The 19,137-nt window shown below is 38.0% G+C and overlaps 1 protein-coding gene across 1 annotated transcript; it reads left to right on the forward strand.

The window, feature by feature from the left end:
• The first annotated feature begins 472 nt into the window (after nucleotides 1-472).
• Nucleotides 473-18,454, forward strand: LOC113263408 (potassium voltage-gated channel subfamily D member 2). Its single transcript, XM_044387863.3, has 5 exons — nucleotides 473-685; nucleotides 9,885-9,980; nucleotides 10,836-10,928; nucleotides 13,802-14,049; nucleotides 15,812-18,454. The coding sequence occupies exons 1-5, from the start codon at nucleotides 533-535 to the stop codon at nucleotides 15,987-15,989; spliced, it is 768 nt and encodes a 255-aa protein (XP_044243798.2). The 5' UTR covers nucleotides 473-532; the 3' UTR covers nucleotides 15,990-18,454.
• The last annotated feature ends 683 nt before the right edge of the window (nucleotides 18,455-19,137 follow it).

A 19,137-nucleotide genomic window follows, 5' to 3' on the forward strand; every position in this document is an offset into this window, starting at 1 on the left:
GAGAAATGGCCATTGGATTTAACAAGTGAAGGTTAATGAGACCTTGGAAAGATTGTTTTTTAAGTGATTATATCTGACAAAAGGAATGTGTCATACCACTTTTTCTACTTAAATTTCATAACCAATCTAATGCTGAAAAAATTAAGTGGAAAAGGATATTATCTAGATTATAAAATTCAGCGTGGAAATACAGAGTATAAATAAATCTAAAGAACTTTGCCATATTATATAAAGGACAAATTGAAGAGCTATCATTACAAGTGGCTTAAAATATTTTCCAATCGAAGAGATATCTAAATGTTAGAATCAATTCCTGCAAGATTGAAAGATACTTTTTTATATTCAGATATTCATAATTTCTGCTTTATTTAAGTCTTAACCCATGTATGTTGTCGTCATGCAGTAGAGATAGATAGGTCCAAAAAAATCATCTGACTTAAGCTAAACAGCTATTTGTAACAGGCAGAAATAACTTTCTGTGACTTAAAACCGTGTTGTTGTTGTTTTTTTTCTCTAACCCAGGTATGGTGACATGGTTCCAAAAACCATAGCAGGGAAGATTTTTGGCTCCATCTGTTCGCTGAGTGGGGTCTTGGTCATTGCCCTACCTGTTCCGGTGATTGTATCTAACTTCAGTCGGATCTACCACCAAAATCAACGAGCAGACAAACGGAGGGCACAGAAGGTGTGTATTCAACTCTGCGCAGCCATGATTTAGCATGTCCCGTTTTTTACAGTGAGCTTTAAAACCCTTTTACTGGCTATTCAGTGTCCCCAATTCCGTCGATAGTTTCATCCGTCAGCACAAGCTAGGTTATACCACAGTGAAAAAAAAGAACCTTCATATCTCAGTGGCTTAAAACAACAAGGAATATTTCTCAGTCATGCTGCAGGTCCATTACTGGTCCAGCGATAGAGACTCCCATCTTGACAAGGTACTTCTGCCATCTTTCAAGCAGGGCTAACGGGACGTGATGAATCACAATGACTCCTAAAACCTCCTCCTGGAAGTGGGCCAGCTCACTTCCATTTCTACTGCACTGGCCAGAGTAAGTCACATAGCCGTGTGTAACTTCAAAGTGGGCAGGGAAATATAACCCTACTATGCCATCCGAGGCAGAGAGAGAGAATTATCTAGTAAACAGCACTAATGATGGTAGTAAAATCAAAGATAGATTCTTGGCAAATTTTATCAGAATCATATTTCTAGATCTGATTCATTTAGTCTCTATCCGTCAGGGGTCAAGCTGGTTCCAGTAGACCAGGCCTATTAAAAGGAATTAAGATATGTCTCAGATATTTTAAATAGTTGACCCAGGAAGTAGGAGAAATCTGATCATCAGTAGCTGAGTTTTATTCCTGGCCCAGCAGTTTCCCGTTTCTCTGAACTTCGTGCCAGCTATTAATCCGTCTACAAGTAGGCAGGATGCATATTCAGCTGTAAGAGGGAGAAAGTGTACCTACCTCAGTAAAAGATTAAGAGCATACACAAATGTTTAGGAATCTATGTAAGCATATCATAATACTAACCATATCTAACGTTTATTGCTGGGTTACTATGTGCGAGGTATTGGTTTGATGTTTTTTAAAAAATAATTCATATTGCCTTCATGAGTCCAGGAGTGAGTCATTATTATTCCTTTTTTTAGACGAGGATCCTAAGGTATCCAGAAGTTGAGAAATTGTGGGGGCACATACTCAATAAATTATAGAACCATCATTCAATCCAAGCCCACCAGGCCCCAGGTTCATACACTTAAACACTATGGGAAACCGCTTCTCAGAAAAACTAACTAAATGTTAGCCCACTTCCCTTCCCTGATTTTTGTCAAAATAGTCACCTTTAGAGTCAGGGCCCTTGCTACCTAGAAATAATTTTGGAAATCTCTTTTATAGTTTTCTTGGGACTGCGGTGCTAGATTTCCAGTTTTCCTCATAGATACTATATCGTTGTCCTTTATGGGTAGATTTTTTTTTCTTTTCATTTCCAAACACTATTCCCACCCATGATTGTGAATGCACAATCCCGGTCATGTAGTATAACCATAAAATATCATGAGAGATTTGGGTGCAGTTCATAACTGGCTTTGTAGGTAATTCCGGAACAGGATATTAAGTATGCTTTTGCACAATGTTAGTCTTTTAGTGGAGTATGAAATCTCAAAAAGTAACTCCTGGGAAAGTTCAAGCTAGTTAGTATCATCACAGAGCATGTTGTCCAGAGAACATCGCAGATCTTCCGTTTGCAAAGAATCACTCTTTCAGCCTTGTCCTTTCTTGCTTCACAGAATCCCCCATTTTTGGACAGGTACCCAGCCTTTAACTAATTACTGTAGAGAACAGAATAGTGCAGTTAATATGAATCTATGGAACTGATAATTCAACGAACAGAGGTTAGCAAAAGGCACCCTGTGAGTAGTTAGAGTCTCATGCAGGGCACATCTTTGGCAAGCAGAAATGGAGAAATTTTAGCCACAGATGGCCCCTCCATCGGGGACTTTCACGCACACAACTGTGGCTCTGCCCACACATTACAATCTTTCTGCTAGGCACACGTGTACATTATTTAAAATAACAAAAATCCTTTAAAAAACTTAGTTTCCCACGACCCATCCATCTCCATTCTAGAAACTCCTTCTTTGATATAAGAGCCACTTATAATTCATTTCCTTAATGCAAAAAAAAAAAAAAAAAGAGCTACCTATATGGAAATTGTAGGAAGTACAAATCTGATTTTCAAATAAATTGAACTCCAAAATATCTGCATTTTCTTCAGACTGTCATCTACAACAAGCAAATAAGTAAAGAAAATCTTAGAATAATTTAGATGCTTTTTTGCATAAATAAATTCAGAATGCAAAAATAAGTGAATAAGATATTTTAAAATATTGAATAAGATATTTTTGTATAATTTTTATTTTGTTATATTAGTCACCATACAGTACATCCCCAGTTTTTGATGCAATGTTCCATGATTCATTACTTGTTGTATGAATAAGATATTTTTAAATCATGATATTTATATATCATGACTACTAGTGAAATTAATAAAACCAAATATAATAACCTAAGGTGATATGTCCAGTAAATAGTCTGTGATCAGTAAACTGACCAGAGTCTCTATGAAAGAACAGAGCATAGGGAACTAAGCCATCAAGGAATATTTTCTGTTTTCCTTCCCAGAAGATTAAAAAACCAAAAAGCCGAATAAACATTCCTTAAGAGAGTTTAGTTAAGAGAGTTTAGGTTTATCTAGAACTGGGTGATCTGACAAATATCAAAGTTATGAAAAAATAACCAGCTAATTCAGTCTAGCAAACAGTCCATTCAGTAAAAACATCGGTCAAGCTAAATAATAAGGAATATTACAAAATGTTTTTTCAACCATATTTTTTGGCGTTGGGTCCCATTTTCAACTCCAAGCTCAAGGGAAAGCATGAAATATATACAATATGCATTTGAGAACATTCCCCTGGGCATTTAGGGATACTTTCCTTCTTCTAGGTTCTTCCCCAGCAAGTACTCTTCCTGCTTTCACTACCTGTCCCCACTCTTAAAAAGAACGCATCATTTGCCCATTTCTAGCAATCACTGATCATTTCTTAACTAAACACTGACCTCTGGGTGAATATAGACTTAAACTGTGACATCTCTCCTTCACCGCCACCATTGGCAATTGTGTTTTAATATTTATTTCTTCACTCAGTTATTCAAAAAGTATTTATTGAGTAGAAAGTGTTTGCCAAAATAAAGCTAAGTTGATGCAGTGACATTTGGTTGGGTTGATTTTTTGAAGCAGGGAATCTACCCTGCTTTAAGATACAAATCACACCAGTCTATCATCTCCTTGTTTACAAGGCTAACTTGTAAGTAATTATGATAGTATTAATAGTAATTATAATTATAATTCAATAGTGCTAATAGCAAAAACACCAACCCTCTCTAGATTTTCTAGTAATTCCTAGGTGCTTTATATCTGTTATTTATATTTTCACAATCAACACACAAAAGAAGTGTTATTTCCATTTTACAGATGACACGCTTATGCTTACACACCTATTGATTAAAGTCTAAGAAAAGAAAATTCTGGCATCATTAGATTATGTATCTTTAGGGATTTTCCTATAGATAATTCTAAATACAGTGAGGTTTCAAATCAATGAGGCAATGTACAGCCAGTGTACAATGTCAGTAAACTTTTTACTTGTCACATAAAGATGTTAACACTGATACAGGAAGAAGTTACCAGTACTCACTTATCACACTTTACTCTGGTGGTTCTCAAACTTTAGATTCATCAGAATCATTTGAAGAGCTTGTTAAAGTACAGATTGTTAGACCCACCCCCAAAGCATTTGATTCAGTAGTGTGGGATTACAGTCTGAAACTTTGCTATTTCTAACGAGTTCCCAAGTGATAGCAATACTGCTGGTATGGGAACCATACCTTGAGAAACATTTGTCTAGGACATTCATTAAGGTCCAAATCCAATAATTTTTATAGCACTCTAGAATAATTAAAATAAATAATACCCTGCTAGAGCCTGAGGATGATCTCTCTTAGATTATCCAACATTAAAATGTATCAGTCCCTACGCCATATCTCTGTGGATAACTAGATTTTTTGTCTGTAGTGTAAGAACCCCCATTATCAACACTTGTAAGAATCTGGAGGTTACATACTTCTTGCTATTCGCTCCGTGTTTCAGTCTTATCGAATTACCTACTTCTGCCCTTAAGTCTCCATTCCTTCCCCACCCCACCTACTGTAGCCACCTGGCAAACTCCTACTCGGGCTGCAATACTCAGCTCACATATCACCCATTTTATGAAAATTTTCCTAAATGATGTGGACATCATTCATTGCTCCATTCTCTTCTCCCACAATATTATGCACACTCTCTTATCATGTATTACGCTATATTCTCCCTCTCCATTGTTCTGCGTGCAGTGCCCGGCCTCAAATAGGCATTTAATATTTGTGTGGTAAGGAGAGAATGAACAACGAGGTCTCGTTCACCTTCACAGTGTCCTCCGTTCCGAGGGTAGTGTGGCCATTCTGAGGACCAGTTGAAAAAAATATCAGGAGGCATGATTTTTATCTCTAGTGCCCTCCTACGTCTTCTTTCAGTTCTCACCTCTTCCCACTTAGAGAACTCTTGTTGCCCTCTCTTTCACTGACCCATGCAGTGTCCCTTCCACTGACCCAAATGCCAGCGAGGTTTCCACCCCACCCTGCCATCACCAGGGTTCACTGGGCTCCAGAGCTCGGCGGGAATCTTGTACTATCTTCCACTGATTTCCTCCCTCTCTCTCTTTTTATTAGTATTTGGCACTAAATTGCGTCATTTCTAGGGGAGCTATTTACCTTAACAAATGGAAAGATTCCAATAAATTCCTTAAATCTGTAAACACTTATGATAAAGCTTAATACGCTACCTCCACATGAGGCATTTTACTAAACCTTAACTGAAAGAAACAAGTCGAAGTAAAATTTCCAGAATAAATGGTACAAGCAGTATGTGGGCTGATGTTTGAGGAGTGAGGAATTGCCTCACATTGTAAAGGAGAAAGGCCTTCCCCACCTCACTTTGAAAGCTACCTCGGATACCTTTATTTTTCTAAAGTATTGAAAACAGCTTGTGACTTGGCAGCAACATGGTCCAATAACTTCTCACAAGCTACCTCATACCTCATTTAGAAGATAGATCGCATTTAAGAACATTGCTATCTCAACGGCTTTTGGCTTATACTGTACATATTTCTTGACTGATCCCCTGCCTCTGGTCCAGAGAATACATTGTAAAGTTTATGTAATGTCATTGGGTGCAATTAAAAAACAATCTACTTGCTGAAAACCGCGGCATACTAGCCTCTGACTACTCCACAATAAAAGGGTTCCGGGTCAAATTAGTTGGAGAAAAATTATACTATATCCCCCCCTTTGGTCTTCACGATGAACATCCACGATGTGTGTCGTAAGGAATCCACCAGCAGAGAAACCTTTTTAACCTCACTTTTCCCCAAACTTTTCTTTCTTTTTTTTTCTTAAAGATTTTATATATTTATTTGACAGAGAGGGGGGGGGGGAACACAAGCAGGAGGAGTGGCAGAGGGAGAAGCAGCCTTCCCATTTGCAGAGAGCCCGATGCAGGGCTCGATCCTATGACCCTGGGATCATGACCTGAACCGAAGGCAGATGCTTAACGACTGAACCACCCAGGCGCCCCTCCCCAAACTTTTCTTGACCACAGAACCAGTTGTTCGTTTCATTAGGTTGATTTGGATTTTACCACTTTCTAGTTCCTTGAAACTCAACTTTGAGAAATCCTTCTGAGTTTAGAGAATTAAGAAGAAAACTGAACTTATAAAGAATTGAGATGCATGGGGAAAATGTGCTTATGGGACAATTTATTTTTCCCAACACCATCAGCGTTTCTCAAGCCAGATAAAGAATTCAGAAAATAACTTCAAAGCTGTTTTTTTTTTTTTACATAGACAATATAAGCCTTTGTGTTTAATTAAATATTTGGAAGCCTCCTATTTTCCAAATAGGCCAAAGTATTTACTGAAACCTTCGTCTCATTCCATAATATTTGCTGGCACTTGGCCATGCCAAGAAGTTGTATTTCCTACAAAACTGGGGGTGGGGGCTGCGAGGAATACATTTCCTCTTACTAGTGGATGGTTTTCTTTTAACCTCCCATTCGCACAGCCACCGTTGCCAAGATTGTCATACTGAGTGGGTCAGAAGAAAAGTGATTTTCTAAAATATCTTTGTAAAAGAAATTTCCTCAATTACCTACTGAAAGCAAAGATGTAATCGCAGTCGTAAAAGCCAGCATTATTCAACGGCCATTTGGTGTGGTGCTTCACAAGACCAATTAGACCAATTAACTCACACGGTATTGTTGTAAAATGAAAAGTCAAGTTGTGATTGAAATTGAGATGGGAGGTTTTTTCTAACATAGTACATGGCTTGGCAAAATGGCTATTCTGTCTCGAAAGCAACTGCTTCTTTTTCCCTAAGCTTAGAACTACTTCTGTTATAGTGGCTGCCACCATATGTAGGCTTTCCAATGTGGGAAATACATGTCATTTTCCTTTGCTGGACGGTATTTTTGGTTAATGTAAATAAATGTCTCATTTATGAAAAAAAATGTTTTCTGATACAGCTGCTAAATGCTTGGAGAATGACATAGATGAGACTAGTAACTATGATATAGGAAATGTAATTACTTGCAATGGTTGCCAAAGGGAGGAAAGAAGGAGGGAGGGAGGGAGGGAAGGAAGGAAGGAAGGAAGGAAGGAAGGAAGGAAGGAAGGAAGGAAGGGAAAGAGGGAAGGAAGGAGGGAGAGAGGGAGAGAAGGAGGGGGTTGGGAGCAGGGAGGAGAGTGGGGAAGAGTGAGACCAGAAAAAGCATTGAATGTTTCAGGAGACCAGTGAGATTTTAGGATTCAAATTTCAGCAATAATCCTTTTCTGGAAACCAAATGTATATTTAAATTACTTATTTCTGAATTATTACATCAATTCAAAGTCATTTCCAAATGCGCTTGTCACTTCCCATTGTTTTATCAAGACTGGCCTGAAATCCTGGCTGCGCAGCCAGCTTTTGAAGTTAAAAATTTCCTACCTTCCAACTTCATTCTCTTGCATTGTCTTAGTACTTTGAGTGATCTAAACAGTATACTGCCAACAAAGAATGAAATTTGTCTATTTTTCCCATCATTTATAAATATGATCTTTGTACAAAGTACTATTTTAACCTGGAATCGGCAAACAGGAAGAATAAATTCACAGAGGAAGAGAGAAGGGGTGGAGTCGAAGCCCAGATGATATCTTAATGCTATTTTGAGAGCTTCAGCCATCTCTGTTCTCAAACCCTGGGAGTGGAAGGGCATCTTGGTACAACTTCGGAGGAAAGTTTGGTAAAACCAATCAAACAAAGCACACACACACACACACACACACACATACACACACCCTTTGATCTAGGAATAGTTCTGCTCCTGGAAATTTGTCTTGCAGATAAATTCATCATGATGTTCAATGCAGGCAGCACTGCATGTAGTAGCAACAGATGCTTTAAAAAAATTAATGGTAGTTGGCTGGCTAAATAAATGATGCTTTACTCATTGGTATATTATGTATTTGTAACGAATGAGGTAGATCTATATGTATAGATGTGGAAGAAGTTCCAATCTGTATTAAATGAAAATAGCTGAGTGCAAAGGCATGTGAGGTGCATTGTCCCAACTGAGTAAAAATGTGTGTGTATAGATGTATGATTACATCTATACACACACACACACTTACATTTATATGCCTAGAAAATTTCTGGCAAGATTCTCTAGAAATATTACCAGTGATTCCTCTGAAGCATAGAAGTAGGGCAGCTCCAGGGTCCAGGGAGACTTACTTATTTTTTGTAATATTTTTTTGTCATATGTATATATTCATTTTCCATTTCAAAAATCTAGGTAATTTTTAAATTTTTTTTTTAAGATTTTATTTATTTATTCGACAGAGATAGAGACAGCCAGCGAGAGAGGGAACACAAGCAGGGGGAGTGGGAGAGGAAGAAGCAGGCTCATAGCAGAGGAGCCTGATATGGGGCTCGATCTCATAACGCCAGGATCACGCCCTGAGCCGAAGGCAGGCGCTTAACCACCGTGCCACCCAGGCGCCCCTAAATTTTTATTAAAAGGAACATCCCAGGGCTGGAGACTACAGATAGTATTTATCTGGGTTGTTTAGAATGGGAAAAGAAGAAGTCTTTATGGGGCAATTCTATGAGAACTTAACCAAACCATCCCAGTTGCTTTCTTATATACACTTGCTAGATATACAATCGTACAAACAGAACGTTCACCAAAATAGTGCCCTCCAGGAAGTGAAAACCAGACTGATTCTGTGACTCATTCCATATACAACAGCAGTTCTAAAGGAGAAGGGAATACCAGAAATCTGGCTTAACAGTCACTTTGCTCAGTAATACCACTTTGGTGATCTCACTGTAACTGTGAACAATTGAAGTAACCACACTGTGCCCTCTAAATTGAAGAACATTCTCTATGCATACATGTTTTAAAATTAAAAAATAATGTTGTAAATCTCCTTGGAGTGGCTCACCATGCTCTCATTTCAACAAATTCCAGAAAGAAATAGAAATCAGATAAGCATGGACCAGTGTCAGTAGAAAAAGTGGATAAATCAGGGATATTTTTTTTTTCCTTTTCGAGACTCCGTTATTCAGCATGGGGTCTACATTGCCCAATTTAACAAAATAATTGCGGAAAAAATTGATATTTGAGAGTACAGGGTTTTTTTTGTTTTGTTTTGTTTTTTGTTTTGTTTTTTTTTCTTAAACCTTTTAAAAGGCAGGAAGGAAAGGAGGGAAGGAAAGAAGGAGGAAAGGAAAGAAGGCAGGCAAGCAGGCAGTTGGTTCCTGGAATGTATTTGCTATTTTTAAAACTACATTAGTTTAAATGAAAATGATTTGGAAGCTGGTTTGCTAAGTCTTCATTTCATTAAGTTACTCAGATTGTGATAAGTGAAAATATAAAGGAATGCTGCCATTTTTCTCTTAACACAATTGACAGAAACAATAATGAAATAACTTGATCTTACTATAACGACTTAATTACAAGTCTTAAATGCATAACCCAACTCCAAAGTTAGTTAATTGATCTTACTGAAGAGGTTAACGAAAATAAAGTACTCCAATGGTGAAAATTTGATTTTCAATAATTACACGTGAAAAGCTAGCATACTTTAAAAACTGTGTATGCTGACATTAGCATGACACAAGAGTGCACTCACTGTTTGAAGAAAACAATTCGTAAGTATTAACACAACATTTATTTTTCTTGTGGCTTCTAGAAAGCCAGACTCGCCAGGATCCGGGCAGCCAAAACCGGAAGTGCCAACGCTTACATGCAGAGCAAACGGAATGGCTTACTCAGTAATCAGCTGCAGGTACGGTCAAGCATTTCACTTTTTTTTTAATGTTCGATTTATTAGTGTAATATTGATTTACTTCTATCCAACCATATGATTTTACTGTGGGTAATTAGGAAAATGGCTACTCAAACAACAGAAGCTTTTTTAAAATAACCTTGCGCTGTACCGTCTTACTGCCTGTGTCAGGTTAGCACCCGGGCTACGAAATACTGCTGGTGAATCATGACTCCCACTCGTGATTGGGCAGTGTTTCTTTACTGTCTTATGTAAAGCAAGGGAAAGGTCAGAAATTCTCCACTCAAATACCAATTTTGTTTCAAAAGTATTTATGTTCCTTAAAACTCGGTTGAGTGGGTTTAAGGTGTCTTACTTCTGAATGGAGAGGGGGCACCATTCAGTGTTATAAAGCTCACACACTATGAAATACAAGAGAAACCGTAACTTTTGCACCGAAACTGTGCTTTAATATTTAGGATTCCAGTCATCTTGCCATCAAAATAGCTTGTATGTAGGTGAGTATCATCATGGTTTCAGGATTATCTATGTACTAGATTAAATTTTGTTATCCAAAAAGAACAGCTCCCAGGTTTTCAAAGGTAGTTGGTAGATGAATGAGTAAAAACTATTTAAATTTTCAATTCAGAGAGGCAAGTCTAAAAGACCAGACCACTAATTTGACAGAAACGTAAAGGCTGATTACCAAAATAAAAAGCAACTGCACATTTGTCCCTTTTTGGTTAAAAAAAAATTAAAACGCTGCCATTTAATCTCAGGAAATAGGCTCTAGATCTCTCTGTGGAAATGCGTAGCTGAGGTTCTCATTGTTTGCAAATAAAAGAGAAAGCACTTCTGTCTTCTGTGTGTTCACAGTCCTCAGAGGATGAGCAGGCCTTTGTTAGCAAATCCGGCTCCAGCTTTGAAACCCAGCACCACCACCTGCTTCACTGCCTGGAAAAAACCACGGTAAGGAAAAGGCATGACTGTCCGCGCCTGTGCTGGGACAGTAATCCCATTTGCTTTTGTGAATACTTGATGCTTCCAAGTATGATTTCACTGTCTACATTACTGGAAAATATACTAAAAATGAGAAGAAAAAAAAAAACCTACGGATATTTGAAATCGGTTTGAAAGACTAGAGTGACATTTCAACTTGGAAAGTATTCTAGAGAATTATTTAAAATGTTTTTATCTTCAGTGGTTATCTAAACTTTAGTCTGAAATATCAATTTAATGCAGATGGAAAGTTGTTTCCCAAGAACTGACTGCAGGTCCTACAAAATGTCATTTTCCCCTGATTTTGAAAATGCTGATTAAACAAAAAACAATGTAATTCAAGTGTTCCTGACATCTAGGTAAAAGGAATACCAAGAGCAGTAACAAAAAAATAGAGACTAACTGAATATAAGCATTTCTTTCACTAACAGGTTGTAATGACCAAGATAGGTAATAAAAAATGATGTGCTCCCATTTAAAAAATGACACATTTCATCACTGGCCAGCCCCTTGGAGGTGAGGCTTGAGTCTGCATTTCTCTGCTTAGAAGCTCTCAATCAGATCTCCATTTTAGCAAAGGCACCCATTCCCTAGTGGCTTGTCAAAAGGGGTCACAGTCTTTGACCACAAAGCTAAACAAAACTTTCACCATATTTGAATCAAGTCTGCTCACTCACTCTCCAGAGGTGCATACTTGTATTCTCAATTCCAACATATCGTCTGTGCATTTTTTCATTTACCTATGTGGTCATTCCACAAATGTGTATTGCTTGCCTACTACATGGTAGACAGTGAGCCAGACCCTAGATGGGCCGCAAAGTCAGGTGTGGCCTCTGCCCCCATCAAGCCTCCACAGATGGGACAAAACACCGATGTTCTTGGAGAAGGGCCATGAGCGCAGAAGGAAAAATGGGGCCACAGTGCAGTGACACAAAGAAGGCGGAGCCATGAGGAGACAGGATCAGACAACGCTTCCTGGAGGAACTTGCATGGAGACCCACAGGATGACTAGGAGCTATCTGGCAAAGAAAAAGGGGCTAAAAGGTGTTTAGGCACCAGAGGAAGGCTGGAACTTGGCCTCAGAGGAACTGAAAGAACTTGAGGGTGATCAGAAGACAGGGAATAGAGTGACCCAGGAGGAGACAGAGAAAGTCTAGATAATGGCTAGGCTTTGGAGGCATGTGAAGGCATGTGGAGGCATGTGAAGAATTTTGATCTTTATCTCATAATAAATGGAAAATTATTTGAGGGCTTTAAACAGGGTAGTTACCTGATTATATTTGCATTTGTTACTAATGATCCATAACTTACAGGATAAGGTCTATAGCTTAGGATAACTCTTTGGAAGGTAAACGGTAACATTAATAGTCAGATGTATTTATCTCCATGCTTTTTTATTTTCATTTTTTACTATTTTACCTTCTATTTTTACTATTTTACCTCTTAAATAAAAAAAATTATTTAACACCAATTATTACCATTTAAATTAAACTACCTACAGAAATAACCGGCAGTGGAAAGACTTCTTCACTTCCAGTCACTGATGTGATAAATTAGAATCTCATGCGTTATATACTTGTATTATGTGTGTGAAATGCGCATTGTAAAAGAAGAAAACAGATTGTGAACCCTTTGTGAGCTATATTTTTTCCATAAAATTTGATATTGAAATTCATTTCTTAATGAAACTGTCATATCTGGTCATATTATTCTCTGGACTTTTAACAGTGGAATCTTAAATTTCATTTACTTCAAAGTGCTTGTCTCAGCAAAGAAATAACAAAATGACTAACGAAAACAGCCTATTTGCTGTTGGCCAGTGAATTGCTTCATTGTTTCGCTAATATTTTAGGATGAGAGATGGTACGTGGGATTTGGCATGTGCAAAGCCTTCCGTTACAAGATTATTCCCACCTCCACAAAGAAAAAATAATAATAATGGAAGTCGATCTCCTGCAGTTCAGACCAGAATGTTTTCCCTTGTATTTATGAGGTGAAATCCTTCCATAGGCATTTCAGGAGGTGATTCTTTATTAAATATTCTAAAAGCAAAATTTGCACTGTGGCTTTTCTGAAATGTGGCGTATGAAATGCTGCCCGTCACTGTGTGCCTCTAGGCTAAAAGAGCTCTGACTACAGACAGAGGTGGTGAGGACAGCCGGAGATGGATCGAGAAGCTAAGGAAGCAAACCTCAGAGTGCAGGGCTAACCTCTTCTGGATCAAACACAGAGTGGCACATTTTGCAGTATTTTACCTATTTTACTAATAAGTCATTTGTCTATACGCTGGGAATTTTAGAGGAGCCTCTAAAGAAATTGAAAGTGTCTTTGGGATCTCATTTTCTAATTAAAAAATGTTTTCAATCCCACATGAAAATATTTGCTAATATATAACAATTTAATTAGTGGCATTCTATTAAAATAGTCTCTTTCCCATAATTCCAATCCGTTTAAAAAAGAAAAGTCCATGTGAATGTACACATTTACCGTGAGCACTGTCTTATATGAGTTTTCAAGTTTTTTTTCCTTTGCTGCTTCACTTCGAGAAATGATGTTTAAATTAACACGTGATATTTCAAGATAAAATTAGTCCGTAAAGAGATCCTAAATCAGCCTGCAGCTGTCCATCTCAAGGGCTAACTAGGGAGATTTGATTTTCACACGAACGCCAGCACGAGGCGGCTTTGATATTCCAGGCTTTATGAAGATGGTCTTAGTTGCCCGTTGGATCGTGTCAGTGTATGGGCATGTTTGAGTTTTTAAAAACAAAGCCATTCATCTCCTTTCTTAACGTTAAAATGCGTTTCTGCGCCTCTCTCTCATGTTCTCACCGCTGCGGACAGAACCACGAGTTTGTGGATGAGCAAGTCTTTGAAGAAAGCTGCATGGAAGTTGCGACCGGAAACCGGCCTTCAAGCCACAGCCCCTCTCTCTCTTCACAACAAGGAGTCACCAGCACCTGCTGCTCACGACGACACAAAAAAACCTTCCGCATCCCAAATGCCAACGTATCCGGAAGCCACCGAGGCAGTGTGCAAGAACTCAGTACGATCCAGATCAGATGTGTGGAGAGAACCCCGCTGTCTAACAGGTACCCGAGGTGAATCTGTGCGGCTGCGCACATGGGGCACCCTCCCTGAGCGTAGCTCCCCCTGCAGGCCGTTGCTACCTTGGTGTATTTGGCAATTTGGGGTATGGGGCTAACGGGGCCGGGGCGGGGAGGAGGCAAATACTTTTTATTTATTTGTTTTTAACAAATACACCTTAGAAGCACCATGGTGTCTAAATCCTAGTTTCTAGGGTTTAGAATGAGGCAAAACAAACACTGTAACAAGTAGGAAACCATTGGAACCGCTGTGATACGGAGTCGGGAGTAGCAGTTGTATAGTATGACGCGTGGAAAGAAGCTAAGATGGTCAGGCGTGCACAACTGTACTTCTGCCTCTTTAACTCCACAACTTTTTCCTATTTGAGCAGACAGCTCAGGAGCCCCCTATGTAAATGCAAGGAGCCTGAAATGATAGATAGCCACCGTGACATTGATATCATTGACAAGTACTCAGCAGCACCTAAAAATACATCAACACCTTCAATGTAAGAGTGAAAAATAAAACCATGCCTACACGAATCTCTTGAATCAATATATAATTTTGATCATAAAGATATTTTGGGCCACAACAAACACAAAAATCAATCCAATACCAAAAAAGATAAGTGAAATGCTAAAATTGTTCACCTCTGGTTCGTTCATGGACAATTGAAGTGAAATTTTTCTATTGGCGTTTTCCTTTGCTTCTCTTTATTTGCTATTTGTTTTTACCACAAACATGTATGTGTAATAAAAAGGAATCCATTTAAACTATACAACTCACTAAAATGATCTATTTCTGTCGACATAATTTTGCTTTGTTCTTCAAATTAAATAGCTATGTTTTTATATTAATAATCCATTAATTCAGTGCTGCTCCTTTGTTCTCATTCAACAATCTTTGTGAAAAACCTGGATGACATTCTGAATTCAGGCTGTGTTGATTTACATAAATTAGATGTCTCTGGGACCAGAATATTACACTTTGGAACAATGAAAGATTTTCGTCTCTAAGATGTTCTACCTCTGCGTTGTTTTACAACCATTCCAAAATTACGTAGAGAGCAGAGGAGTGTTCAGAAGGAAAGTTCTAGGACATAAACATCTTAAATAAGATTTCCATGAAAATAAGTTAATTAGATTTAAGTAATTAGCTTCCTATGTATACCCTCCTTATTCCTCTCCCCTCTTCTCTCCATCCACATGGAGTATAAAACTCATGCAAGAATATCACTTGGGAAAATCTTGAATTATTGGTAATGGCTAACTTTTTGGAGGTTCTTTAAATTGGCTGTCACTCACTTGAGAGCTTTAAGGCCATCAACTTTCCCCAAGAAACAAATCGTAAAATGATTCTGTGGTCAAAAGAACTGAGACGCATTCACAGGTCACATTCAAAAGTCCATGCCTTCCATACGAGCATCTCAAACCTCTCAGAGGTCCTTTCTTAAACACAACGATTTTACTTTGCTCAACCCAGGCTTTCCACAACTGACCCGATTCTCCTTGCATTTTTGTAGAAAACACTTTGAGAAACACGGATCGAACCAAATTGAGCTGGCTTTTAGACGCTTAGTGTTAATGACCTGGCTGCTGTTCACTTCAACATACATTAGGCTTGGTACTTCATTTTCAAAAAATCACGGTGACTTTTCTCTGATATTTAAAGTGTTACTGATACACATGAAAACACATCCCTCGGTTGTCGGGAAAACATTGTTTAAGCAAACAACTTACTTTTTAAAATCTATTTCTTCCTCATCAGCCGATCCAGTTTAAATGCCAAAATGGAAGAATGTGTTAAACTGAACTGTGAACAACCTTATGTGACTACAGCAATAATAAGCATCCCAACACCTCCAGTGACCACCCCTGAAGGAGACGACAGGCCAGAATCTCCGGAGTACTCAGGAGGCAATATCGTCAGAGTGTCTGCTTTGTAAGACAATTAGAACCGGGTCCAAGAGAATGTGAGCGCTAGCTGGGGAAAGAATTCCAACGTGGAAGAGAGAAGAAACAATACGCCTTTTGCAGATGAAAACAGCAAAGCAAGAAGGTTGGCCGTGAAATAAAAACAAAGCTTCCAAACTTGAGGATGGAAATAAAACCACCAAATGGCATTTCTAGACGGAGTTTGACCTGTTATACAGACGAAGAGTCTGTGACCCTTTGACTTTGTGAGTGAGCACAAGGAAATGCCGCCTATCGATGCTTCTTATGATCTGAACTCTTTTTTAATAAAATAAAGAAAACCAGTCTTTGAACATAATGTTCCAGTTGAATGCAAAACAAAAAAAAATATGGAAAACATTTTGATAAAAATTTTTCCTGTTAAAACCATGAACATTGGCTATGATGAAGATTATTACATCTTAAAAAAAACTCATACGACACATTTGTATTGACTGAAGGAAGCCATCATAATGCATGCTAGAATTCTTTGGAGCAGTGATTTCAGTGTCCTTATGTTGTCTTCAGAGTAGGCATGATAACTATAATTGTAGAAAGGGGGAATTTCTGTGCACTTACAACAAGCTGATTGTTCATGTTCCATGGTGGGCTGTGCAAATAAACTCCTTTTAGAGCTGCGGTATTTCTCATGGGGATGCTCATTAGTAAATCTAAAGTGTTCAGATAGTTCAGTATTAATTCTCGTTTTATCCTGCACCTAGATACTGTTACAACTGCAATAATTCATTGTACACCTGTTGTATCAGGAATCAGGATTTTTTTGTTGTTGTACTTTCCAGATCTTCATAGATACAGTAAGAGCCACGTTCATAGAAACACTTCTGGTGTGGCCAGGTTTTAGATAACTTTTTAATCCAAAACTATCGTGCCATAAATGTTTTTCAGTAATACCCTTTGGTCCGCCGTGTCCCCGTGACAGTGCACTATCTGTTCTCGTACTTCTGTAGCGCCTCTCTATTGGGTCCGTCGTCAGCCACTGGACTAACGTTTTGTAGTTCAAATGACTTTCCTACTTTTTTATTCCCCGACATATTACCTTGTAAGTAGATTACTATCATCAATCCCCTTGTCAAAAATTAGGAAAAAGGAGTTGACATCTACGAATGATCTCTAACCTCTTTGCTGTTAGGGAAAAGCCCAGACACTGGATATATTGCTGTGTGTTTCAGGCCAAGAGTGGCTGGGATTAATATCACAAAATCAGTGATCCCAGAATCTTGCTTGATGTATTATTTATTTTACTTTAGATCTTGAATACATTTTGAGACTAACTAATGTGAATTGAAATGCAGAGATAAACTAGAGTGCTTGATGTAGCAATATTTGATGAAAGCATGCTTTCTACTCCATTGGAGAAGGCAGCACAAATATAGCTGAGAAAGCCTCCTGTACACTGCAAGGAGCAATTTTCTCCACTCAATCAGGAGGGCAGGAGTTTGAGGATGCAAAGTTGATCTCTGTGTACATTTAAGTGAAAAGTCTTTATACCTTTTCACCTTTAAAATATATCAGCAGACATGTCTGCACGTGACAGTGTAAAAAAGTTTTATGTCAAATGAAAAGTTTTGTTCATTCCAAACCACCACTGTAAGAAATAAAGTTTAGCTTCCGTACATGGGAAGAATAATTATCCCTCTACTATAGAGATTTTAAAATGCTTATCATAATTTATCATAAAAAGGAATTAATCCAACCATTCTCAAGTAAAGCCAGAAATTCTTGCTTCCCATTTCTAGAATAGCTTCTAGAGCAGTGCTGTGCTCATGGTAGATCTTAATAAACATTTGCTGAATAAAAGTAAGATACACTCTGCTATCTCTCGGGAAGAACTGGCTTTATTCCTAGTATGTCTTTTAAAAAGTTACTAATCTTCCTGGAGCGTGAATATTAACAATTATATTAACACCTGCCTCATGTCACTTTATGCTTCTAGAGCAAATATAGTGAAACTTCTTTGACGGCATTTGTTGAAAAAACCTTTTAAAAAGTAGACTAAGGAAACCACAATCAGGAATACTTAGGTCTTTTGATTCCCAATGAAAAGTTCTATTTTCATGTTCTTAATACTACATTTTAAAAGATGCAGTTAGATTATTTCAGTTGACAATTCTGCCTCCTTTTCACTTATCATTTATCCCAAACTATTAATTTCTTTAGATTTTTGGAAAAGAAAAAAAAACTTTTTGGTGTTTTAGGTGATTTAAAAATATACTGTGTTGGTGGTGAATGACTATTGATGACTGTGTTAAGTGCATCTGTATTGTAAGTGAAATGTAATTATTTCTGTGTACCATATGGAGTAACCGAGGTCATTGTTTTTGACGATTTTGTTTGAAATTCATATATCTTATTTCAAAGGATAGCATAATATCTGCATTATGCTGGAAAAAATAGACCTTTGGAGAATACTTAAATAAAACACGTGCATGCTTGAACAGGACAACATGGTTGGCTGTTGTTCTTTTTTCTTAGACTGCCTTCCTTTCCAAAATCTAAGGTGTGTCATACCCGTATTTGGGAGAACCTTGTAACATGTGCAAACAGAACCCATTGATTGTGAGTAACACTTGAGTCTGGTCTAAATTGGGAGAGGTAGTAGATTTCTGCCAACAATGGGAATTTAGGAGGAGACTTTTGAAAAAAACAGTTAATACCATTTAAAGATAAAAGAGTGCCACTGCTTTAGATGATCCTTTTTGGAAATATCTTGGCAACTACAACTCCATAGCTACTAACTAATTTAAGGATATTACAAGGTTTTGTTGGTCATTACCCGAAAAGGTAGTATGGTTGCGATCAGTTGTTTCTGTGTATGTGATACTTTGAGATAGAGTGCTCTCTGCAGTGTGCGACCCAGTTTATTAGCCTATAGCCTACATGCCACATGCCTCTTGGATGGTGTGGACCAGAGAGAAGTAATGCTGGTGCATGAACCTTAGATGCTTCTTGACTACCACTGCTTCGGTTACGCAAAGTGGAGCTCTGAGGTAGTAACTCTGGTCAGAACTCAATCAGATTCTTAGTCGAAGATTCTTTCCTATTTAGGGAAACAGACAAAGTGATTTATTTGTCTAGTTGTATGCATGTGTATATATGTATATTTATATATATTTATTCAGA

This window comes from Ursus arctos, unplaced genomic scaffold, assembly GCF_023065955.2.
Source record: "Ursus arctos isolate Adak ecotype North America unplaced genomic scaffold, UrsArc2.0 scaffold_3, whole genome shotgun sequence".
Lineage (NCBI taxonomy): Eukaryota > Metazoa > Chordata > Mammalia > Carnivora > Ursidae > Ursus > Ursus arctos.

Bases quoted from the DNA above. Each gene is read 5' to 3' on its own strand.
- LOC113263408 (XM_044387863.3), top strand. From the start codon at position 533: ATGGTTCCAAAAACCATAGCAGGGAAGATTTTTGGCTCCATCTGTTCG. The intron at 686-9,884 runs GTGTGTATTCAA...TGTGGCTTCTAG, and splicing joins ACAAACGGAGGGCACAGAAG to AAAGCCAGACTCGCCAGGAT. The intron at 14,050-15,811 runs GTACCCGAGGTG...CTTCCTCATCAG, and splicing joins AGAACCCCGCTGTCTAACAG to CCGATCCAGTTTAAATGCCA.